This window comes from Elephantulus edwardii, unplaced genomic scaffold (genome assembly GCF_000299155.1).
Source record: "Elephantulus edwardii isolate Elephantulus edwardi_28Jun2011 unplaced genomic scaffold, EleEdw1.0 scaffold00232, whole genome shotgun sequence".
Classification (NCBI taxonomy): Eukaryota; Metazoa; Chordata; class Mammalia; order Macroscelidea; family Macroscelididae; genus Elephantulus; species Elephantulus edwardii.
Window position 1 is genome coordinate 3,332,992 of NW_006399982.1, and position 25,515 is coordinate 3,358,506.

Below are 25,515 nucleotides of genomic sequence, written 5' to 3' on the forward strand. Positions count from 1 at the left end.
AGAACGGTCCTAAGGTGAGGTGTTTACAGAAAGGGGTCACAGATGGCCAAGGAGCATGATCCCTATTTGGACTTGAACACAAGCCGGTCAGGCCTAAGTCATAGGTGTAGAAAGAATAATAAGAGACATGGGCACACACTTTGGGTTTCATTTCTGGGCTTCAGGAAGGAAGGGGAACTCCAAGTGTAAACCTGGGGTTAGAGGTTTGACATCTGCTTCTGGTAGAACACATGAAGGTTTATTCATCTTTCTAAAACTTTAAAAAACTCACCCAAAGCCCCAACTCCATCCCCAGTGCTAGGTGGGGCAGGCGGATGAGCTTACTCCGTGGTCTCCAGCACCTCAACAGCAATATTTTGGTTTTTCCCAAGTCTTGGAAGAAGAGCTCCTGGGTTCAGTACATTGTCCTCCTCTAGCTTATAACCTCTGCCCCCCAGGTCAGCAGTGACCTCCTCCTCTGAATCCCCAACTCGGAAACATCTATTGGGTATTAAACCCTAAAGCATTCCTAATTAGGAATTAAAGACAAGCTACCTCTGAGCCCCAAAGAAAAGGAGGAAAATGAACTTCTCAGCCTTTGTTTTGTTACAGATGTTTCTGAGCTTGGAGCAGAGAAGGGACAGAGGTCCATTCCGAAGGGAGTTAACCAGGGGCTCAGCCAAGGTCCTGTATGGCTGAGGTGTGACTAGTGTGAGCAGAATTAGAGCGGAGACTTGTATGTGCAGGGAGGACGTAGTGGAAACCCCAGGACACCCAGCACAGCCTCCTGTGCTGTCTCCTACCCTGCTCCCGGTCAGGATATGGCTCTAGGACACTGCTGTCCTTTCAGAGGCTGCAGCTGGTCTATGACAAGCCAGATAGAGCTGCAATTGGCTCCTCAAACTCTGGATGCACTTGGATTTCAGAGCCATGATTTCGTCCAGCTGGGTCACAAAATCTTCAAAATCCTAAGGAAACAGGAACAAATGAAGCATGTGCTTATTTGTGTTACATCATCTAAGGCTGCCTTCCCCAAGTCTGGGTGGCTCTCTGCCAGATTTGCTTTTCAGGGTCCAGGACCCTCTAGTTGAAAAGTGCAGGAGAGTCTCCAGGCACAGAGCAGAACACAAGCATTTTAGCAGGAAGACCTCATAGAATGGGAGGATGACTAAGGATAGAGCTGAAATCATTTTCACCTGGGACTGGGGACTCTAGCCCCATGTCCCGTCTATACACCTGTGCTGTACCTCCTTCAAGCTATGTGAGAAGAAGGCACAAGCCCTCACGGGTAGTGTGTGATGGCAGCCCTTCCCTCATGCGCCAAACAGGATGACCTATAAGAAACTGGCTGCAAGCAAATTTCCCAACATTCTACCAAACATTCAGAGAAGAACTATCTTTCTATTTAATTTTTAAAGAAGAAAGACTCTTGGAATAATTCTGTGTGGCAAGCATAACCCTAACACCCAAAATAGGCAAAGACATCACTAAAAAAGAAAACTAAAGACGAATATCTCTCATGAACATAGGTGCAAATATCCCTAACAAAATCCTGGCAAAGAGAATCCAACAGTATAAGTGTACAACCAAGGTCACTTACATTACAAGTCAGCTGGCTCATCAGCGTCTCCTCTTTAAAGCCCAGCTCAGCCATTTCATCCATCTGTTCCTGATGTGCTTGGATCACCACCTGCCTGGAACACCAGAAGGGAACCTCTTGGTCTCCCATCCCCCCTGCCCCTACTCTTTTTCTGGAGCTAAGTCTCATCCCTACCCAAAGCGGTCATTTGATCAGGGCCAGCTCACCACCTCCCCTTTTCACTTGATCCTTCTTGGGACTCAAGACAGGAAAGAGGGCTCATGAGCTGCACTGTGCATGCTCTGGACAGAGCAGGGTACTGCTACTACTCTATTGGAACTGCCTATTTTATCCATGGCTTCCCTGCAGAAAAAGCTCTCGAGGCTGGGACCACGTGACTGGCATTTTTGAAAGGCTAATAGATGGCCATCATTTTTATTCCTGGAAGTGGAAGATCCAGAGATCAAAGCAAGGAGGTTGAACTATAGAAGCCACAGCTGTCTTGTTAGTCTATGGAAAGGTACAGACCATGAGACAGCATGATTGTCTACCTGGAGCTGGCTCCTCACTTGTGCATACTTCCTTTTTGCCCGGCCATTCTCAGGATGCACCAGGCTGACACGTGGCCTGGGTATTGGAAGCCCTAGCTAAAGGCTGCAGCCTGTGGAGGAAGCATCCTACAGGCCCATCCACTGCTCTCCCAGCTCCTGGGCCTTGGAGGGGGTAGGGCCCTGTCTGCCTTTTTCTCCCATGTCCTCTAAAGCTGCCGTCACCATCTCCTTTGATTGCACCATTCTCAGCATCTTGAAGGGAGCAGCTCAAATCACCAGCCTCCTGGTTTTTCCACAGGCCTGGTTCGGGGCTCTCCCTCTCCTGCTCACAGGTCAGCAGTGTGCCCAGGCTGCGGGGTCTACCTAAGCCAGTGGCCTTGCTCTGATACGTGTTATTCCTAAAGCTCAGGTTGGATATACCCAGACTCCCTAGTGAGCTGGACGACACTGTTGCCAGTCACAGTACAGTTCCAACCCTGAACAACCACGGCTGTTGCAGAACAGAGAACATGGGGCCAGAGTAGGGGAAGGAATGTCAAAGGAGCTCAAGTTTGGGGCAAAAGGCCAACTTACTGTGCTTGCCCCAGGGTGGGCGCATGGAGTGTCTCTACAATCTCAGCAGAACAGCTAGGGACCAGGGCAGAGCTCAGTCTTGATAAGTTCCTTGGAATCAGCCTGTATTTGTCCTTGTAGGAGGCCAGCTTGCTGGGGTCTGTGGACGAAGCCTGCTCCTGCCAACACTGTCCTGTCAGAAGTTTTCTCTCCTGGTTCCAGAGCTGATTGGCCACATCACTCCTTCCTGTCTGCTGGGGAAATGTTGGCCCAGAGCGAGATCTCCCAATGTGTGTGGTGGGGAAGGGCCTTCCTGGAAAACTCCAGGACCTGCCCAGTTCTGCCTCTTCGGCGTCAGCAACAGACAGCTCACTACTGACATGGTCCCAAGAGAAGAGTGTAACCTCCTTGCCCCGGCAGTCCTCTCCCAGGTCAGGGTCTTCGTTGAGCAGCTTGTCAGGGGGGTATTGACGGATGGGTGACGGAGACAGAGCCGGAAGATCACCACCAGGCTTATTGTCTGGAGGAGAAGAAGACAGCCACAGGTGCCTCATTGCCATAGATGCTGGTGAGACTGCCTCTTGATCACCAGATGGCACTGTGCAGCCCTCTGCCTCCAGACTGCGGGCAGCCGCATCTGGGACCAGCTTCCCCAACAGAGATGAGCCTTCATTGTCTGGGTTCTCCAGGAGGGACACAGAGAGGGGAGCCATGAGACCTGAAGCATATTCAGAGCATGAGCTTGGTTCTTCTCCAGAGTCTTCTCCTTGGAAAGGGGCACTCTCTTTCACTGTTCTCATCACTGGAGTTGGGCTGTCTTTGCTGACTCCTCTCGATGGTGCAGAGACAGTGTCTCTATCTCTTTGGTCTGGGGACCCAGGAACTGCAGTGTGGGACAGTGAGACAATGAACCTCTCCTCTGGTGGTGGTGAGCAGCCCTCCACCTGTCCAGGAAGAATACTGGTAAATGAATCCTGACTGAGATTAAAGGCTGAGCCTCCACCCCTTTTTTGGTTATATATAAGATCTACCTGCGAACTGTAAGGCTTCTCTGCCAGGTTGCCTCGGGGAGAGATCACTGTGGAGCTCGAGCCCTCCTCTCTGCTCCACTCCAAAGCCACCTGACTTGGACAGCCATGACTGAGGACTGCTGTTCGGGGGCCTCGGGGATCCCATGAGCACCTCCAACTTTCAGTTAGATCCTTCTCATCACCATCTGTCCTGAGGCTAAAAGACAGACTCTGCTGCCTTTCAGCTGCCCTCTCCTCAGGAGTCTGTTCCCGCTGATGAAGGAAGAAGGAGTCTTCACTACTCTCCAGGGTGTTTCTTTGCTTAGTGGTCCTCTGACTGGAAACATGTGAAAATGAATCCTCACTGAAATCGCTGTCATCCAGGTCTTCAGTGGGGGCTCCGTCACAGCTCTCTGCGTGAGCACGTAATGGTGGGGAGGTCTCACTAGGCAGCTGACCATCCTTGGCTTGGTACTGGCATAAAAACCTTTCCAGTGGCTGGTACTTCAGTTTCTGCTGGAGGAGAGGTGGCTGCTGAAACTGCTGGTGGTAAAAGCGCAGATGCTCCTCTCTCTCTTTCTGACGTGGAGGGATGTTTGTCCACGCCTCGGGGCCAGGACTGGTAAGTGTGGCCTCCTTGCTGTCCTGATTGTGTTCTGCCAAGTGGTGGGTGTCACCAGAGGAGCGCTCAGCGTGGGGCACAAGCTGCTTCTGCACTGGCTGTACAGTCTGGACTTTCTTGCACTGGGCAGGCCTTTTTCCAAGGACTGGGTCTCCTCCCGGCCCAGGGGTCCTGCTGCCCCACTCCAGGGCAGCTTTGTTGCCAATTTGATTCTTCACAGAGGAAAATCGTGCTGACTCTTCTTCCTTTTTGTTGGCCAACTGTCCAGACTTCGTGGTTCCTCTGGCAGGGCTGGTCTGAACAACCCACCTTTGCGGAGGACACCCTCTGGAGCCGCCTCTTTTGCCAGGGGCCTTAGGTACAGAAGCAATCGGGATGTTGGGTGAGTGACCAGCTAGAGGCTGGGCCTTCCCTCTCATGGAACCAGGTGCCCCTGAGAGTGATTGCTGAAGCCCGAGCTTGACTTTTTTGGGAGAACACTTGTCCTCCTGCACGGCCACAGGTGAGTTTTGAATTCTCTTTGGAGAGTTGTTTCCAGAAGTCCTATTTCGACTGGCAGCTGCAGCACAGCACTTTAAGCCTTTCTTTAGTTCTTTCACCCTGTGAAGAATGATTTAATGTTAAAGGCATCTTCTTCACATTATGTACTACAGCATTCAAGAAAAACAGAAACAAAAGCATTCAAGGTTAGTATTTTATCTGAGAGAAGTGTAGACTCCATTTAAGGACGAGACACCCTTCTTTACCTGAATGAATAAAAGAACAGTACCTTTTCTGAGCAACTAACATGCCAGGATCCAAAGTCTTTTTGAAATCACTACAGCCCTATATAGGTACAAGCCAGGGAGGCCAGTCTCAGAACCACATATTCGGCCATGCTTTTGAAAACGAGGCAACTCCAAAGCCCTGTGTCCATCCTCAGGGAACCTGGTGGCCTAACCCAAAGGCTACAGCCCTCTGGTGGTTTGAATGCACCAGTCAGAGGCTCCACGGGAGGAAGATGGGTAATCCCCCATGTGAGTTATGGCCTTGGAATCCAATGGAGGGTTGGCTATGAGCAGGTCTGACTCCATGGCAATGAACAGTCGTTGCCCATGCTCAATGTCCTTTCTTATATTTATATATAGATTTTTTTGAGAGAGAGAGAGAGAGAGAGAGGGAGAGAGAGTGTGTGTGTGCGCGCGCGCACGATCAGATGGGATATGACTGGTACAGGAGGAGATTGCCCCCTCCTTCTCCAGCAGAGCATCTGGTGGATTTGAACCGCTCACCTCTGGAACTGCAGTGCAGCTTCTTGCCACTAGGCTACCAGAGCTTGCCTCAATGCCGCCTTTTTTTTGTGTGTGTGAATCATCCATTTTAGAGTTTTATAGGAAAAGAAATACCCTTAAATCTGGTAGGTATTTAAGAAAATAAAAACACTTCAGAAATAATCAGTGTTGCTAATTTCATTAAGGAAAAAACTGTTTATCTATTCCAGGGCTTCTCAACCTAAGTACTACTGACATAATAGACCAAATAACTATTTGTTGCAGGACCTGGCCTGTGCATGGGCAGATGGATGTTAATACTATGTGGGGCCTCTACCCATTCGATTCCTGGAGTACTTTCCCCACAGTCACCAGATGATAAAAACTGTCTCCAACAGCCCAAATGCCCATCAGCTAATGAAGGGATTGAGAAAATGTCGTACAGTCACACAAAGGAATACTATGCTCACCAAAGAACAATGATTTTATAAAATACTATGTAACATGGGAGAGCCTAGAGGGCATTAGGCTGAGTGAACTAACTAATCTCATTAGGACAAGTACTGTATAAGATCATTATTGCAAAAATAGAAGGATAACTATTAAAATGTGTATAATTGTCCAAAAGGGGAAGGAATAAGGGGAGAGGGAGCAGCAACAGGGCAAGGGTGGAAATCACTAGGACAGCAGAGTTTAGTGGGTCGAGAGAGGGAGGTGAAGGAATAGGAAAGAATCAGTGTGAACTTGAAAAGATGGGGTAATAATAGACATAGATCAATAGTACTTAATTATATAAAATACAATGTATCTGAATGATTATATGAAACAATGTAAATGAAAGACTGTATAAAATAAAAGGTACATGAATGAAACAATATATATGAATTATTGTATGCAAACCAATTAAAAAATACAAAACAAAACTGTCTCCAGATATCTCCATATGTCCCTGAGGGGCATATCACCCCTGGATTAAGTACTACTGCTCTGTTACACAAAGGAATTTTAGGGCTCAAGGAAAAAAAACAAAAACAAACAACAAACCCAACCCAGAATTAAATCTTTGCTAGGATTCATTTGTCAAGAGCAGAGTCTTTTGCTCTGAGATACTTAAAGTCAAAACACTATAGGATTTAGACAAAAATCAAACAAAAATGTGACTCTCCAGTGGTCTGAATTTCTTCATTAAAACTTCAGTGGGGCAGGAGCAGTGCTGCTTAGTGACGTGAACCCTAGAAAATGTCTCATCTTTATTTTGGGTTTCATTCCTAACCACAGGGGGAGCCACATTACTCCATGACCATTTCTGAAAATTAACCTAGTAAGGCTAAATGAAACTGATGGAGCAGCGGATGAAATTGTGCTGCTAACCAACACATCGGGCATGCAGATCTGCCAGCCACGTCGCGGGAGAAATAGGAGAGAGCCGGCTTCTGTAACAATTTACAGTTTTGGAAACTCTGTGCAGGCAGTGCTGCTGATCTGTCTAGTTGCCATGAACTGGCATCAGCTCTGTGGTCGTGGTTTAGGTCTACAATGCAGGCAACATCTGCACGTTTTTTCTCAGGTGTTACAATAGGACATGTTGACAAGGAATGGGCTACAGTGTCACAGAAAATCTAAATGGTTCCAAACTATTTCCTCTTATAAAAACTCAGCTTTTCTTGTTTCATTTGGAGTAAAACACCAGATTGTCCTCCTTCTGGGAACAAGTAACTCTAGAAATCTGAGTGCCAGAGGGGAATCTTATAAGCAATTTGGCCATAGATCCTAAAGGGTATTTTATTTGTTTGTCAAAATCACTACTGTCAATAAACTGCATGGACCTTTCTCCTGATAGTAGAGATGTTACTTTTGGCTTATTCAGTAACTTTTGTTAAGTGCAAAGAGAAATGAGAATTTTAAATCATAGTGGGGAGAATTTGTGTGTGCATATGTTGCTGGTAAGTACCGTTGAGTTTGACCTAACCAATAGCTGACCCTCCAGTGGGTTTTCAGAGGCAGTAAAATGCACAAGATGAGATTTCCCCCCCCCCAAAGTAGCTGGTAGATTCAAACCAAGTATCTTTGGGTTGGCAGAGCAACTCCTTAGCACTAAACCACCAAGAGCCTTCTAGCTTTTTATTTAAAATTACCTAAAATTAATTGCAATATGCCTACTTTTTTTTATGGTTCTGAAAATCTGCTATTTTGGTATAAAATAAATTAAACCCTTCAATTGGTTGAATGTCACCTGTTTTCATATTATTGTAGATCTGCTACAGAATGCAAAAACCTGCTACCAACTCCAAAAGTAGCATATACTTTTTTTTTTTGGTACCATAACCATTTATTGAAAACCCGGTTGGCTCAGAGACATGACGGTAGATGGTATATTCATAAATGTGGAGGAAGAAAAGTCTAGAAAATCGGTGGTGGTGGTGGGGGAGAATGATGCCTCTCCTTGTTTAGACTGTGTTCTATCAAGTGTGTGTGGCTCACACAGCGTCTGTGGTGGCAAAGGGTAAGGAAAAAACCCATTTAGCATCCATTGAGATGGGCCCAGGGCCACAGGTGCTTGGCCCCTTGAATGTCAGTCCTGAGTAACTGGAGGATCCTGCATCCCGTTCTGGTCCCACAATCCGCCTCTGCCCTCAGCAGACGCACAGCGGCCAGACCTGGCTTAGGCTTCGGAACCCAGGCACACCCTTCCCATTCTGGGTGAAGCCCAGTCACCAGCAGGGTCTCGTGGGCAGAGCCTGGGCCCGCCAGTCATGTCCGTGAACCTGGAGTGAGAGGGGCTTGGAAATGTCTCGGCTACGTGTCCTCAGATGCCCACAGACTGGGGTCACTTCGTAAGCATGGCTGCTGTGCCCTTTGCTGGTGGGAATGTGGGAGCCTCACTCGTTTTTGCCTTTTTCTTCTGTTTCTTCTTCTTTTTGGTCCCTGGTGGTGCCCATTTGCCATTGAGCTTGGCTGCCTGCTTTTCTTGCCCAGGGTCCGTGGCTGCGCTGGTGGCACTGGTCTCGTCCTTATTTCTCATGTCCTTTGTCTCCTTCTCCTCTGTGACGGGGCCAAGGATGGCTGAGGCCTGGAGGATGTCAGAGGCGGACACAGCTGCCTCCCGGCACCTCTGCCACTCCTCGTCACTGTCATCGCTGGAGCTGGAGGGCGGTCGTTTCCGGCGGGGCTGGGGAGCAGCTTCCTTCTCAGGGCCACCAGGGATGGACGTGAAGAAGAGCCGGAAGCCATCATCTTCAGAGGCTGCTTTCTGCACGCTGGCCTTGGCTGGCTCCTTCTTCACCGCTGAGATGGTAATGGAGCTGTCCAAGAGGGCTCCAAGCTTCTTGGCTACATAGGCTAGGAATTCAGGGGTGGTCTGAAGCTCATTCCCATCTTGTTCATGTTCATCCACTTTATGCCTGAGGCTTGAGTGGGTGGTGGGCAACTGTTCATTTGCAGCATCAGCTCTAGGCTGCTCTGGACCCTTAGGGCGCTGCTCCAAGCCCAAGGCCAGCACTGCAGCCTTGCGGCACCACGCCAGCTCCTCCTCATCGCTGCAGCTACTGCTGTGTTGTCCATGGCGGCTCTGAGCACTGCTGTCTTGGGCCACCGCAAAGGATTGTGGAGCATATACTTTTGAAAAGTCATGGCTATTTGGATTTAATGAGGGAGGGACTAATTGCTCTCTTTCTCCTGATTTTCCGTAATTTTATAAATCATCAATCGGAAAGCTGGTGGCTGGCACGTCATAGTTAAGACCAGGAAAGCTCTACTTCATGTTCCTCATAAGGCAGCAGTAGGCCAAATTTGAATTCTAATGCTTTGGTTCCTTTTGGTTATAGTTCCAAAAGAAGGCATCAGATTCTTGGAAAGATGCTAGGAGGCAGATGGATGAAGATGGACAATCTCCTCCCCTAAAAATTTACAGCCCTGGAAACTTGATGGAGGGTCGCTGCGCTTCAGAACTGACCCAGTGCCAAATGTCACTGGAATTATCACCATCAATGCCTCTGCCTTTCCCTTCTCCCTTACCATCAGTGTCACATGATATTATTAACTCTTCCCCTCCTCCAATGTCTTACGTCACATCTCAGGAGATGAAGTATGTTCTGCACTGGTTTGCAAGTTGGTCTGGTCTCCAGCAATATGCCTAATTTAGCAACTACTTAATTAAACCTAATTTAACCAATAAGTAAGAATAAATTTATACCAATAAACAATAATTTAACCAATAAAACGATTTTCATGGTTTTTTCAATAGTTTATCAGATTATTAGGAATATGAGATTAATTCCATTGAACTTTTTTTTTAAAAAAACAGAATTATTTCCAATTAACTTCTCAGTTAGATTCAATATATCCCCTCATGAAAAGGGCCATCTTAAGCAAAGAGAAGTAATATCTTACACACTTGTAAAAAATTACAAAAAGTTAAAACTTTAAGAGACACATATGATGTCTAGGACTTGAGGAGTAAGTAGGGGCAGTAGGAAAAAAGACTTGTTAAAAGTTCATAACTGCTGAAGCTGGGTAATATATACACAGGGCTAAAGCATTCCCAGTTTTTAGGTAAAGTTTTGAACCCTCTAGCTGCTTTGCAAACAATGGTGACATAGTATGTTATGTGTTGTCCTGTTAATCAAAAGGCCAGTGGTTTGAATCCATCAGCTGCTCTATGGGAGGATGATGGATGGGCATCTCTTTTCTATAAAGATACAGCCCTGGAAACCCAGTGGATGGTCACTATGAACTGGAATCAACCAGTGTCAATAGGTTTTCTTTGTTTTGCTGTCTTGTGATAAGGCTTTGTTTTGTTTTTTCCCCTCATTTGAGCAGAAAAAAAAATATATGGCAGTCTGTCTGAATAAAGATTACTTGTGAAAACCCGGTGGGCAGTCCCACTCTGTCCTGCAGGACTGTATGAGTTGGAATCGATTTGATGGCAACAACTTTGGAGTGTTTTGCTTTGCCTTTAAAAACAACAACAACAACAACAAAAACAAACAAACAGATGAGGAAACTGAACTCAACAGAAGTTGAAAACTCAGCTAGCCAATGGTAGAGTCAGAACAGTAATGCAAGAGCCTATGCTTGGAAGCATTTTGTACACTTTTGTACATTTCCTACTAAGTAACACACACACAGAGGGTCTCCATCAAGGCCTAGGACACAGAAGGCTCTCTTTCCTTCATCCATAAATAGTTACTGAGCATCTACTCAGTACTATCAAGTACAGTCTGGGCACAATGGATGCAACAGAGAAGAAAAATGAGGTTTTCATGTAATGTAAATGATAGCTCATCTCTTGCCTCAATAAGTTTCATAAAAAGCTACAAAAGCCTCAACAGTAATAAAAAACAGGTTTCCTGTCCATAGCTGTTCATACTGTAGACAACTAGGGGATGGAAGAAGATTCAAGACATGTCAGGAAGCAAAAGCAATCAAAGGAATGGAGTGCATCTTCCATAATAAACACCTGTAACCACAAAGTAAGGGATGAATGGGACCCTGTCAAATACCAGAGTCACCTCACAAAGAGCCCTGACACTACAGCAGTACCAGCTTTGCCACCAACTCCCCATAAACCTTTGCAAAGTTCCTTCTGTTAACATATATGAGTTGGCTGTTTCCAGACGTACATGGCTCAAAGTGATTCTGCCTTGATTATATTCTTTTTTTTTTTTTGGTGCATTGGCCGGGAAACGTGCCTTGATTATATTCTATTCCTTACAATTAGGGCTAATAAAGCCAGTAGGAAGAAAACTTCATTGAAATATTTTATCCTTCACAGCTAGATGAAAGTCCCTAATATGGTAGACAGGATCGGGCCCAGTTTCAATTCGTGGTTCACAGGGTCATCGTGAGTTGGAGTTGGCTTAATGGCATCTAACAATAGCTACAATAAGGCAGAATATCTTAAACAAAATAATGTCCCATCTTCTATATTTCACATTTGCAAATCTCAGTACTGGTCACATACATCAAATAACTACAAGCTTATTAGGGTCCAAAACAAGCGTGTGCAACTTTAGGTCAAATCTTATGCATGTGAGACGCATGCATGCGCGCACACACACATGACCTGCACTCGGAAGCCAGCTCACCGGTCAGCATAGCGCAAAGTGTTCAGAGTGTGCTCAGTGGCCATGTGGCTTGGTGAGATGTTGGCAATCATGCAGGTTTTGGCATTACCAATGAAAGAGTCCTTCAGGACCTGAAGGAAACAGAAGGCAGGTTAGAGAATGAAGAATCAACTTACTGACTACTTAATGTATGCAGGACACTTGGCCATAGTCCCAGTCTATCCGCAAGACAATTCAGAAAAAAAGAGACACAAATGGGAAAAAATACACAATCCATTGAAAAATGTGCTCACTTTGCTACTTTTCAAGTAAATTCAAACAAACCATTAAAAACTAATGTTTTTCACCTATAAAGTGAAAAAAGACCAATGATACTTTGTCTTGGTGAGGGTACATGGAAATGGGCATTCTCCCACACTGCCCATGTACCATAGGCTGTGAACTGGTATAGTTTTCTGAGGACATGTGGCAGGATGAACCAAAATATAAAAATGTGCTTATCACTGGTTTGGAAATCAACCTTCCAAAATTCAATTATAAAGTAAATAATCGTTCATTTGGGGAGCAGGAGGGAGAATTATTTCTAATGATATTCATCACAACACTTTATAATAAAAAATTTACAAATAATCTGAGTCTATAAATAGGAAATTAGCTAAATAGCTATAATTGAGTACACTATAACCATTGAAATGATTATGTATCCCTCATTAAAAAGTACATGGAAAGATATTTGAAACTTATCTCTGAGTGATAAACAGGCATCATTCTGTAAAATTCAGCACACAGCTCTCCATTTAGATATATGGATGCAGTGATGCTCAGAATGCTTAACAAAATACAGCTGTGGTTAGCACTTGAAAGCAGGATCTTAAAGTACATTTTACCTTCATCTTTTATATTTGTATGCACAAATTTTTTTAAGTTTCTAAAAAGATTTTTTAAGTTTGAAACTTTTAAAATAAATAAATAATAGAACCAATGTCAGAATCAGGATCAATCACTTCTGAGATGGTTTCTGGCTAAAATCATGTTTGGAAAGACACAATCTAAGTCCCAGAACCCCCAATTCTGACTAGTAAGGAGCTATGTTGTTATAAGGTCTGTGCCACATCCTATAGAGTTACTAGTCTGGTGTGGAGTCGCTAATACGAAGTGGAGACTATTCCTAGATGCTGAGCGGGCTTCATTTTTGCAGACTATGAAGATTCTCTTCTATGTGTCTCCCTACCTAGTCTGTCCATTACTGTGCAAGGACATGGTGCAGAACCCAGCCTGGGATATCTGTACCCCGTCTTTGTAGTTGTTCCTGTCCAGGGAGGCCCTCACATGCCTTCTTTGGCTACCTAATGTTTTCAAAATTAAAAAAGAACATTCAGTGAGGGAAATAATTACACCAAAAATTATTCGGACATAAACTTTAATTATTCTGGTTTATAAACTACACATAATACCTTTCTTTTGTGGTCAGGTAAAAGTACTTTTCTTTAGTAATAATACAAAACATCAATTAAAGGCATGTGAAAGTTAAATTTCACTTGTTCTTGACTACAACTCTTTCTGTTACAGTCAATGTTAATGGTTTCTTCTCTAACTTCCTGAACTTTTTTAACTTGTAGATATATATATATAGATATATATATATAGATATATATATATATATATATAAGAAAAAAATGTTTTAAAATCATATTTCTACACTGTGCACAGTATTAGAATCCATGAAAATTGCCTTTTCTAGCCACTGTGTTAGGCCCTTTTGTGGGGGGCATGGTCTCCAGCTACCTTAACTGCAGACACATGGTCTTGCAAATCATCAACACCTGTGGGATCAATATATGAAAGCACTTTCCACACTACTGGGGGCAGGGGGGGCGGACTGTGAAGAGATTGTGCAGAGTTTGTGAAGAGACTATGGAAAGGTGTAGACTGACAGAACCTTGGAGATGGAGCCACAGTTAAAGGTTTACATGTTGGATTACTGAATGAAAAGCCAACTTGTAACTGCTTTGAGATAAAGTTTGCAGGACTAATTGAGGAAACCAGAGGTTTATCTGTGCTGCTGAACAGAACCTAGACTTCTACTTGTTGACTGAGAAGCTATGTAAACTAATTGAGGAACTGTGTCTCATTAATCGGCCCTGGGACTCCTGGACTAAACACAGACTTGTACTCTGTGATATTCTTTGCCACCTTCACTTCCCAACCTATTTCCCTAATAATCCCCACAACTGTAAGTAAAGTCTGTGAGTCAATCTGCAACAAACACTGGGCCCAATGATTTGCAGAAATTGGTGCAGGAGCATGTGAGTGGCATGTCTGACCAGGTAGCTATTTGTATGGTACTATGTTTATTATTGATGGGGACAGTGCCCCTTTATGAAGTGAGTAGAAGTCAGACTCCGCCATTTCCATGTTGCATCTACTCCTTTCACACTGTTGTACAGCTTGCTTAAAAAAAATTACGATTTTAGTGAAAGTTTACAAAGCATATTGTGTTGTGGGGTTTTTCCTCTCCCTTATTTGTCACATAATAATAGATTTTGGCCTTCTTTCCTATCAGTAGCTGTAGATAAATGTATCATCTTCTTTTTTTTCCTTTTCTTTCTATGAATCTTGTTCTTTTTAACTGCAGTCTTTTCTTGTTGTTGTTATTTGGAACACTGGTCTGTTTTACAGGCAAGACAGTACCAAGTACAGCTATCATACCTCTTAAAGGCTCAGAGACTCCATTAAATCTACAAGATTTATGTACACTGGAGATAAACAGAAAGCTGCTAGGTTATAACCAAGAGAGCTGCTGTATGTTATTTTGCCAAGAAGGCTGCAGCAACATCAGACCTCAAGACATACTGCCAAATATACTCTCTTTTCTACTAGATAAGAGGGACTCCTTCCTTTCTTTCTCTCATTATGCCTAGTATCATGCCTTACTCACAGTAGATAATCTACTGAATAAAAAAAGAAACAGAAGAAAGAATAAAGGAGTGAAGTATAGCGTAGTCACAGCTCACGTTGAACTTACCTGAGTCAACTTGCTTTGCCTGAAGGGAGTATGAGTGTGTTCCTGATCCAGTGCTCGGATACATTCCTTCAGCTGCAAAGTGAGAGAATACCAGCAAGGACATCAGATAGTGCAAGGCAAAGAAAGAAAGAAAGATCAGGTGCTATGTCCATATGAGCTTACTCCTTTAAATAAGCCATACTCAAGCAATTCTCCAAAAGGAAATAAAAATATTCTGGGAATCTCTGTTTTGCAAGAAAAATCAAGCTGAGAAGCATAAGCCTGTGCTGGCTAGCTTAAACCCAAACCAAACCCACTGCTGTCAATTCCGACTCATGGCAATCCTCCACTGGGTTTCTGCAAAGCTAAGGGCTTCCAGTTTAAGAGGCTACGATCTTAGGATTAGCACTGAGTTGATGGTGAGATGGAGATGAGCCAAGGGGCCTACCCTCAGGTGCTAGAGTCCACGCTTCTATGGGAAGATGGAGGTAATATTGGCCTGTTGGTTCTCTTTCTCTCCTCTTCTCATCTACAGGTGGACTTAAGGAGAGAAGCAATCTATACCCATTCTCCTTTTCTTCACACACATTTAGGTTCAAGTGTGGTTGCAGAAAATAAAGTAAGTCAAGTAACAGAAGAAAAGTCAGAGCTGGGAGAGATGTGAGAAAGCCAGGACTATTCTCTCTTTTCAGACAAGCACAGATTTTGATTCAAATGAAAGGAGCTGGTGGATTTGAACCACATACCTTTGTATTAGTAGCTCAATTCCTTATTGTTTTGTTAGGTGAAGCAGAATAAGGAGCAAAACTTTGTCTCATGCTGCACTATCCTCACAATCATTACCATACCCACACCCATTATTGCAGTGCTGTATAAACTCATTTTATTGAGGACAGTTCCTCTCTTTTCACTGACCCTCTACTTTTCCAAGCATGATGTCTTTTCCAAGGCTAGACTCTTCTGACAACATGCCCAAAGTAGGTGACATGACATTTTACCATCCCTGACTCTAAAGAACACCCTGGTTGTACTTCCTCCATGTTTGTTGTTGTGTACCATCAAGTCAGAACCCGAGATAAAGTCAAGTTCCCAAGGGTAAGTACAGTTTCACAGATAATTCTTCCCAGGTTTCATAGTTGATTCCTGGGCCACAGTTTATAATATCAGAATCACAGGTTTATCCCTCAAGGCTATGGAGGTTTAGTTCATTTAGTTAACCCTTAGGAACCTTAGAATCCTAATCTGTAAAGGGGGGAAGGGAATTTTCCCAACTTGTTGTGAAAACTAATTCATATTTATTACATGCAAAAAATGTTGGTTCTGGGTTGATCTCAGGGCTGGGATTAGGCAAAGTACAAGATAACCTTGGGATATTCTGTAGTACCAAAATTAAGGAAGTGCTCTTAAAACGATAAAGGCATGTCAAAAGAAAAAAGATCTCAAGAGATGGAACTTCCAAGGGCCAAATCTGGGGCAAACTAAGCAAAAAAATATTAATAGTAGTGCATTATATATAATCCAGGAAATAAAAGAAATATAAACATGCTGATAGACTAAATAATAACATAATATGGAAAGAAGGGCAGCTTTTGCTTACAACAGAATCTAATTAATGACTATGAAAGAATGAGAGGAATAGAAAACTCCAACAGGCAAACATCATAGTAACAACTACCACAAATAAGAATTACCAACAAATGTTAAAATTAGAGAGCAAAAGGTGTGACAGAATGTATTTGCATGATCTCAAAATACCTTCCCATAAAACATTTATAAATTACAAAGCAGAAATTATTATTTTATAATGGAGAAGCTGAGCAGACAACACCCTAATGCAGTGATCAAAACTACCATCATCAGCAAAAAGACAGACTGGCATCATGCACCACCTGATAAGAGTAAATCACCTCTGTGGTACTCTTGCTAGAAATTACTAACTTCAATGCCATGGTCTTTACAATTACACGCTATGTATGCATCAGAGAGCTGGACAATAACTAAGGATGACAGAAGAAGAATCGATGTCTCTGAGCTGTGGTGCTGGAGAAGACTACTGAATATACATATCATAGATCACCAAGAGAAACAACAGATCTCTCATGGAAAGGGTGAAACCAAGTTGTTCCTTGGAGGAAAGAATTTTGAAGCTCTATCTCACATACTTTGGGCACATGGGTAGGGGGCACCAGTCCTTGGAGAAGGACATCATGTGTGGAAGGATGGAGGGACAGCACAGGAAGAAGGCCCTGGACATGGATTGACACAGTAACTGGGGTACTAGGTTTAGGGGTGTCGGAGTCAGTGGAACTGGCTCAAGATAGGGCAGGGTTCAGAGCTATGGTACTTAGGGTCGCTATGAGTGGCAGCAACTCAACAGCACATAACAAGAAGCATGAGAAAACATCAGACAAGCCCAAAATCAGAGACATTCTAAAAATAACAGATTGGTATTCTCCAAAGGCATTAAAGTCATGAATGACAAAAATGGAAGAAACTAGAGACATACATAACAATTAAATGTATTATAAGGTCTGGATTGAACCCTGGATCTGAAAGCAGACATCTGTGGGACTCCTAGTAAAAAAATATACCAAAGTTTATTTCCTAATTTATATAATCAATATTATGCTAAATATTAATATTGGGGAAAACTAGATAAAGGGAAAAACAGAAATGCTATGCAATGTTTTTGCAATTTTTTTAGAAATCTAAAATTATTTAACAAAATTACTCAAAAAAGACAACAAAAAAAGATGCTGATTCCTGCCACTGCCTCTGAAGAAGGAGATTATAAATAAAGGGGAGGGGCCCAAGCAGCACCAGCCTTTGTAAAAAGAAATGAGGAAGATCTCTACGTGTGACCATGAAATGACCTTTAGGATTATTAAGAAGAAAAAGGAAGGTACAAGATGATGATTACAGTATGCTATCTTTCTTACCAAAAAAAGGGGTGCAAGGATGTAAGTAAATTAATTCAGAAAATTTGGAAAAATGGTTATCTAAATGGAAGAAGATTTCTCTGGGTGGTTAAAAAAAATGGTAAAGCATTAGGATATTAGTCAAAGGTTAGTGTGAACCCAGGTGGAGGGACCTCAGAAGTCAGGCTGAAGATCTACTTCTGAAAAGAAACCACCCTAAATTCTATGAAGCAGGGCTACTCTGCACAGGGTTCCTGCAAGCCAGAATAAGCCCAACAGCAAGAACAATAACAAGGAGATGGAGGTAAAGGGTCCAGAAGACAAGAATGGAAACTAGATTTCAATGAATGTGTTTTTGTTCCAGAATTTTTACTTTGAAATCATGTAAATGTTTTGAATATTATAAAATGAAAAAAAATATAAAGCAGTTTTAAAAAGCAAAACCAAATCAAACAAATGAACCTAACTGAATATGGAATTAGTAGGCTTTAAATACACAAAGAATTCTTTCAACTGCCTTTGCAACAAAGTATTATGATTGTACACTAGTAGTGAGATACATCCTGAAAGTAAAAAGAAAACTACAAAGAAATCAGTAAAGTTGATTGCTGAAGCTGGCGACAGGTCTATGGTGAATCACTAAACTATTTATTATACTTTATTATTTTTTATTTATTTAGTTTTCTTTTCTTATTGTGTATCATCGAATCGGATCCGACTGGCACAGGAGATTGCCTCTCCTTCTCCAGCAGTGCATTTGGTGGATTTGAACCACGTGTCTTCAGGATTGCAGTGCAACTTCTTTGCCCTATCTATTATACTTTTAAAAAAACCCTTTTATTGTGATTTGAGTGAAAGTTTACAAAGCAAATTATCTTTTGACAGTTCATACACATTGTTTCATAACACTTATTACAATTCCCACTACAGTTCCTACCTTGCAGCATCAACTTCCCAATTCTCCCTTGTGTTTCTTGTTTCCACTCACCCTTTGCCTTTCTGTCACCTGAGTTTTATCTCTGAGCAAAAGCTGTCCTCTGATCTTGTATGGCTGATTGCTAAAAGAAGTGTGTTCTTGCCCAGTGTTACTGATCACCTTGGGCTTGTCTTTGATTTGACTGAAAGTCATGGGGGTGATTTCAGTTCAGGGTTTGCAGGGTCATGAATGGCCATGATCATGGGGCTCCATCAGTCTCTATCTGACCAGTGAGTCTGGTTATTTTATGGTTTTGAGTTCTGCTCATGTTTGTTTTACTTTTATATGTTAATTAATGAGGTCTTAAAGCATGGAGAGAAGAGGAAAGTTCACCCAAGTTAACCATTAACCAACTGCAGAAATACTTTGTGCCTAATTGGCAGGGGAAGAGAATGCAGAGAGATAAGATTTGCTGAGTGCCTCTGTTTAAGCCCTGTAATTTCAATAGCCAGGTAAGTGCATGCCTGCTGCTCTGCTGCGTCCTCTCCGCCCTCACCCTCTCTGACTCCCGTAAAGAAGGCCAACATCCTTCAAGAAAGATTTCTAGATGAGGGCTTTTGAGTAACTTACAGCCAGAAGACTCTGGTTTATTTCTGCGCCTTCCATCTTTGTCTGTCTATCTGAGTCTCTGGCATCTGCTGCTCTTTCACTGCCAGCCAAGTCAATAAAAGAAATCCTAGAAAAAAGACACAGCAGGGATGACTTCTTTGGGTCTCTGGTTTATTTTTACTTCAGTCAGTATTTTGGCCATCCTCAAGAAATGAAATTACCGTCAGCTTTCCAGAAATACTGCAAAATTGTGTCCTGTCAGCTGCTGTGGGCACCAATCACTCACACGTGCCTGTTCATTTTAATCACTTGTGAGAAAATATGCTTGAAATTAATAAAATACTCTTTCCATGAGACTAAATGACCACAATGCAAATCAGTTAGGTGACTACTTAGATAATTAAAACTGAAACACTTCTGTGGGCTGCTTTCCAGTTTAAAAAAAAAGACTAATTTCTCAGAGGGGAGACAGACCCATCCATCAGTGTGGCAGGGAGTTCGCTAAGACAGTACCACAGAGCCAATGAATAGACCCAATTGTCTGATGGCTTTTTTCAAGCAGGATGGATTAACTTTCCATCTCCCTTTTTTGGGGGGTCTGTAAGCTCTCTGAGATGTATTCCAGCTATTCCTTTGCTGATACTGTGTTTCAAGTTAGAAGCAATCAATGTCCCTTTTAATAACTTAGGGTTGACCAACAATAGGTCATTACTTCATGGTTAATCAACTGATGACACTTTAGTACAATGATTTATTTCAGAGCTTACAACTCGACTCTATCCCTGAAATGAAGAACTCCACAGCACAGGGTGCTGTTGTTGATAACACATATTTCAAAGTCACTTTAGAGAAAGGAAGACAATGCAGCTCCCTGCATATTTCTAGCTTACCTGCCAAATGTCCTCTTGGCTGAATCTTTGATCTGAATTTGGATGATAGCATGGGAGCGGGAGGAATCTGCATTAACTCCAGTAGCTCCAGTGCTGCGCTCCTTGCTGCCCTTTAAGATAACCTGAAAAGAAAATCCAGAGTGACTTCCTCAAGGATTCAGCAAAGCTCTCTGGTTGCTTAGAACTGGATGAAAACAGCAGAGACCAAACAGACCCTAACTCTGTCAGTACACTGTAGTTTTCCCCACACCATGTGCAAAGTTGCCCCAATACTACATCATACAGAGTAAAAACCCAGTGGCAGTGAAACCATGGGGGATACTAATCTTGGTAGGAGAGCATTCACTAGCTCAGGAGCTAATTTACTTCTTGATCTCATGTATTCTTTTTAATATCTTTGATGGATTTGGTCTGACTAAAATCCCTAGGGCATAACTCGGCTCCAAAGCAAGGTCTCATAATACTCATCTATCTTGGTAACTGAAGCAAAGGATAGAACTGTGGATCATGGAATGAATGATCACATCCACCTGTTCTTGCAGGATGAAGTCACAAAGGAGGCCAGGCACAATATGTGGAAACATGAAGTGATGAGTTATTGGTATTGGCATGAGACCAATCATCACAATAGAAGTAAAGATTAATTGGGAATCCCTCTAACTGCAAAGGAACTCGGGGGGGTGGGGACAGGGTGTGTGAGAGACCTCAAGATTGGCCTTGAGTCACTGAAAATCATCATGCATAAAATGCTGCCTTGATTTTTAACAGAGAGATGAATGCTGAATACTGCAAATCCACAATTAGGATTAATGTTCATTAACTTCCTAGCAGACAAAATCTTGACTCTGTACCTGGGAAATATGGTGCATTAGTGAGTCCTCTATAAAAGCAGAGAAGTTTTGAAGCCTGCATTGGTAAATCCAGGCTATAGAACATGCCTGGAAGGTGACATTTTCTGGAGAAAACCTGATCCTGTGTGGAAAATAAAGCTGTCAGTAGTGCAGGCAGAAAACAAGGGGCCAAGCCTGAGTGCATCTCAGGATGATCTGTGAAGGTGACACCTGAAGGTGATACTTGAGCAAACACATGGGATGATATCTCAGTATGTGACACCTGAGAGTTAGAGCGTGACACCTGAGTTACCAAGTACCATTGTTTCAGGTCAATAAATGTTTATGAGGGTAACCATGTCAGATATTCATAATTTATATTAACTTTCCACCTTGACCTCAGTGCACTTCCTTCTGGTAAAACACCATATGTATTTCAGACTCAGGGTATTATAACAATGGTAGTACCCTATTTTCTTTCCAAAACCTGTATGTGGACTAAGAAGAAACTTCTACTCCCTTCCTCTATTTCTTAGAAAGCATACTTTGCAGATAGTGCTTAATTCCTTTCTGAATCAAGCTAGATTCAGAAGAGGAAGTGGAATTAAGAATATCACTGCTAAGGTCAGATGGATTCTGAAAGCAGAGAATACCAGAAAGATGTTTACTGTGTTTTATTGACATGTGCAAAGACTTTTGACTTAACTAATAGGGTCGCTATGAGTCGCAAGCGACTCGATGGCACATAACAACGGAAATACAACATAACATGGGAGAGACTAGAGAATACTACACTGAGCCAACTAAGTCTCATAATGACAAACACTGCATAAGATCATTATTGTAAAAACAGAGGGAAACTAGTAAGATGTGTATGGAAGTCAAAGGGTGGGAGGAGTGGGAGCAGGGAGGCTGCGGGCGGGGGGGGGGGGGGGGGGGGGGGGGGGGGCCGGGGCGGGGCAGGGGGAATCACAAGGTTGGAGAGTTTGGTGGGAAGAAGGAGGGAGTGTGAAGGAATTAGTAGATTCAGTAGGGACCTGAAAAGACAAGGTAATGGTGGGCACAGATCAATGGTGATTAATTTTATAAAACACAATGTATGGTAATGATCGTATGAAACATAATGTGAATGAAGGAATATGTGAAACACAATGTATATGAATGACACACCTTGCTTGCAGAAAGTGAAGAAAATGTGAAAAACTTATTGTAGAGGAACAAACATTCTCCAGCCTTTTATATATGTCACATCTCAACATTAAGAAAACAAAAATTCTCACCACTGGGCCAACAGGCAACATCACGATAGATGTTTCAAGAAAAGATTAAAGTTTTCAATAATTTCATTTTACATGGATCCACAATCAACACCAATAGTCAAGAAATCAAGACGTGTTGCATTTAGAAAATCTGCTCTCAAAGATCTCTCTGAAGTGCTAAAGAGCAACAATGTCAGTTCAAAGACTAAGATGTGCCTGATCCAAGTGACGGTATTTTCAACTGCTTACTATACATCTGAAAGTTGGACAATGAATAAGGAAGACCGAATAAGAATCCTTGTCTTTGAACTGGTGTTGGAGAAGAATACTGAATAGCACTTGGACTGCCAAAAGAGCAAACAAGCCTGTTTAGAGGAAGTACAACCACAGTACTCCTTAAAGGCAAGGATGATGAAACTTTGTTTCATATACTAGGGGCATGTAGTTAAGAGGGACTAGTCCCTGGAAAAACACAGCATGCTGGGAAAGGTGGAGGGTCAGAGAAAGAGAGGAAGACCATCAACAAAATAGACTGATACAGTGACTGCAACAATGGGCTTAACTTTGTCAGAGATCATCAGAATGGTGCATAAGAGGGCAAAATCCTAATCTGTTGTTCATAAGATTGCTAAATTGAAGTCAGCTTAATGGTACATGACAATAGCAGCAATGCCATAAACTTTTCTAGGGCAGAGGAGCTGACTTGCCACCTCCAAGCTGACTTGGTCCTTCCACTTGCTCACCTGCCTGTAGTATACTATGTATAGTAGTATACTATGGGCCATAGCCAACAGAAAGGAACTTTCTCTTAGTCATTGTTCCTTTCCTATTCAATTGAGCTAATCTCTAGAGACCAAGGCATGATGAGGATCATATTCGCTGAAACTCCTGGTTATAGAAAGAACGGCATGGGGAAGAAGAGGAAAAAAAGATCACAAGGAACAGGCATGTGAAAAATGATTTCCTTAGGACTCAACACTGGAAGGAACTTTAGGCAGGTTAAGGATGGTATGAAGAAGCCCAAAGAGGGGGCCCCTTCAACATGTCCCACATATTGTTCTGTATCTGCCCATGCAATCACTACAAAGAAGTTCTTGGCCCTTAAACAGTACACATTCAGGTACTATCTCATGTTTTTACTATCAGGACTAGGAAATGGGAAATCATACAGTTATAAGGAAGGTCCCACTCCTTAAGCAAAATTTACCTAGTTGTCTTAGGAAAAGTAAATCATTAAGAGAAAAAAAGAGAGCATCAATGATGGGCTACTGCACACATCTGTGTCTTCTAGTTTTGAAAAAGGAAACAACAAAATGTCCCTAAAACCCTGTTATTTAATGTTTAAACATACCTTTTAAACATCTAACTTTAAGCAAATGATAAAAAATGATTTTGTCACAAAGCTGTTAATTCATTCAATAATATGAGTGCCTTTTTCCTTAAGAAAAATCTCCAACTCTACATTATAGGTAATATGTTGTTATTGTTTTGTGTACCGTCAAGTAGGAACCAACCCATAGCTGGCCCTCCAGTCGTTTTTAGAGGCAGTAAATCACATGGGAGCAGACTGCCCATCTTTCTCCCACGGAGCAGCTGGTGGATTCAAACTGTGTACATTTGTGTTGGCAGCTCAGTTCCTTACCACTAAGCTACAAGAGCTCCCTCTAGGTAATATAGCATGTTAAAACAGGCTTTAGACAAAAATCAGTCCAGGCTGAAATGCTAGCATTACCAGACTTAGATATATGATTCTTAGTTGACATTTAATTTTAACATTCGTTTTCTTGTTTGTGAGGTGGAGTTTAAAGACATTTACCTCCTTAAGAGTTTTATGATGATTAAATGGATTAAAGGACTTGGGCAAAGCATCCACTGGGTAGTAAGTGGTCAGTAAACATTTACAATTATTAGTAGAACATAAGAAGAAAGGCCAGAAAGAGAGAGCAGAATAAGCTAGACAGGATTTAAACTTTGATGTTTACTGAAGGCATTTTTCCAGTGCCAATATGACTGCCCACCTTGGTCTCAAGCTCAGTGGAAGACTTGGGCATTTTCCTCCGAAGAGGAATAAGTAAAAGTGTTCTAAAGGTTAGTCATTCAGCCTATCCTCTAGTCTTCTCCCTTTACTCTAACCAGGATGACTGCTTGAGAGACACAGAAGAATGACTATTGAAGCTGCATACTAGAATCCCTTGGGGAATATGAAAAATAATACCCACCCTCATATATTATGAGTTGGAAGCAGGAGTGGCATTCACTTCCTAAATAGCATGCCTCTGGAATATGAACTTTGATAAATGGCGATGGTTGTGGAAAGGCTTCAGGCCTTTTTTTGCTTATGGGGTCGCTATGAGTTGTGCTCGACTCAATGGCAATCAACAACAACAAATATAAGAACATAAAATAATGCTGTAACTTCTAAAAATAGTGCTGTAGCTTTGGTAGTTTCTCAAAAGGTATAACCCAGCAAATCCACTCCATGTATACCCAAGAAAACTTAAAACATAGAAACGTGCATTCAAATATTCATTATAACCAAAAAAGAAACAACACAATGTTCATCAGCTGATAAAGTATGATATATCCACACAACAGAACAGGGTTCAACTGTAGAAAGGAAATACTGCTCTTCTACAATGCAGATGACATGCTCAGTGAAACAAGTCTGTTACAGAGGACCAAAAATTGTATGATTCCATTTATCTGAAATGACAAGAATAGGCAAATCCACAGACAAAGTGGATTACTGGTTTTCAGGAACAGGCAAGGAGGTGAATGAGGAGTGCTAATTGGTAATAGGTTCCCTTTCGAGTAATGGATATGTTCTAAAATTAAATTGTGAAGATGGCTTTCTGAATATATTGGGAAAAAATCTCTGCACTTTAAAAGAGTGAACATTATGGTATAAAAATCCTATTGCCAGAAATCCAAAATTTCTGTAAGGAAAGCCAGTGAATACAACACAACTATCATTCAGATATATGCACCAAAAATCAGAGCCAAGGAAGTGGAAATAGAAGACTTTTACCAACTTTTACAGTCGGAGATTGATTGAACATGCAATCAAGATGAATTGATAATAATGGGTGACTGGATTGCAAAAGTTGGGAACAGAGAAGAAGATTCAGTAGTTGGAAAACATGGACTCGGTGACAGAAATGGAGCTGAAGAGAGAATGATTGAATTTTGCACAATGACTTACTCATTTCAAATACGTTCTTTTTTTTTCCCCGAATTAACAAAGTTTATTTCGAGTTCGAACCCGGGCTCCCGCCTGCTGACACAGCAACATCCAGCCGAGAGCCTCAAATATGTTCTTTAAGAGACATAAACGCAAGTTATATACATGGATTTCACCTGATGGTATGCATAGGAATCAGATTGATTACATCTGTGGAAAGAACTGCTGGAGAAGCTCAATATCAGCTGTGAAAACTAGGCCAGGAGCTGATTGTGGAACAGACCACCAACTACTCATATG

The 25,515-nt window shown here is 42.3% G+C and overlaps 2 protein-coding genes across 2 annotated transcripts in view; both read right to left on the reverse strand.

Moving 5' to 3' along the window:
• Window positions 1–806: 806 nt before the first annotated feature.
• The window catches only part of KIF24 (kinesin family member 24), a 51,690-nt gene continuing 26,981 nt past the window's right edge, over window positions 807–25,515 (reverse strand). Inside the window, exons 6-12 of the mRNA XM_006898506.1 lie at window positions 19,946–20,067; window positions 19,077–19,182; window positions 14,634–14,705; window positions 11,630–11,739; window positions 2,683–4,893; window positions 1,580–1,673; window positions 807–947 (exon numbers count right to left, since the gene is read on the reverse strand). Of these exons, the coding sequence (XP_006898568.1) occupies window positions 807–947; window positions 1,580–1,673; window positions 2,683–4,893; window positions 11,630–11,739; window positions 14,634–14,705; window positions 19,077–19,182; window positions 19,946–20,067 (2,856 nt within the window). The remainder of the gene's footprint in view (window positions 948–1,579; window positions 1,674–2,682; window positions 4,894–11,629; window positions 11,740–14,633; window positions 14,706–19,076; window positions 19,183–19,945; window positions 20,068–25,515) is intronic.
• Window positions 8,371–9,303, reverse strand: LOC102854894 (uncharacterized protein C12orf43 homolog). Its single transcript, XM_006898537.1, has 2 exons — window positions 9,299–9,303; window positions 8,371–9,175 (listed from the first exon to the last, which is right to left on the reverse strand). Exons 1-2 carry the CDS (start codon window positions 9,301–9,303, stop codon window positions 8,371–8,373), a joined length of 810 nt encoding a protein of 269 aa, XP_006898599.1.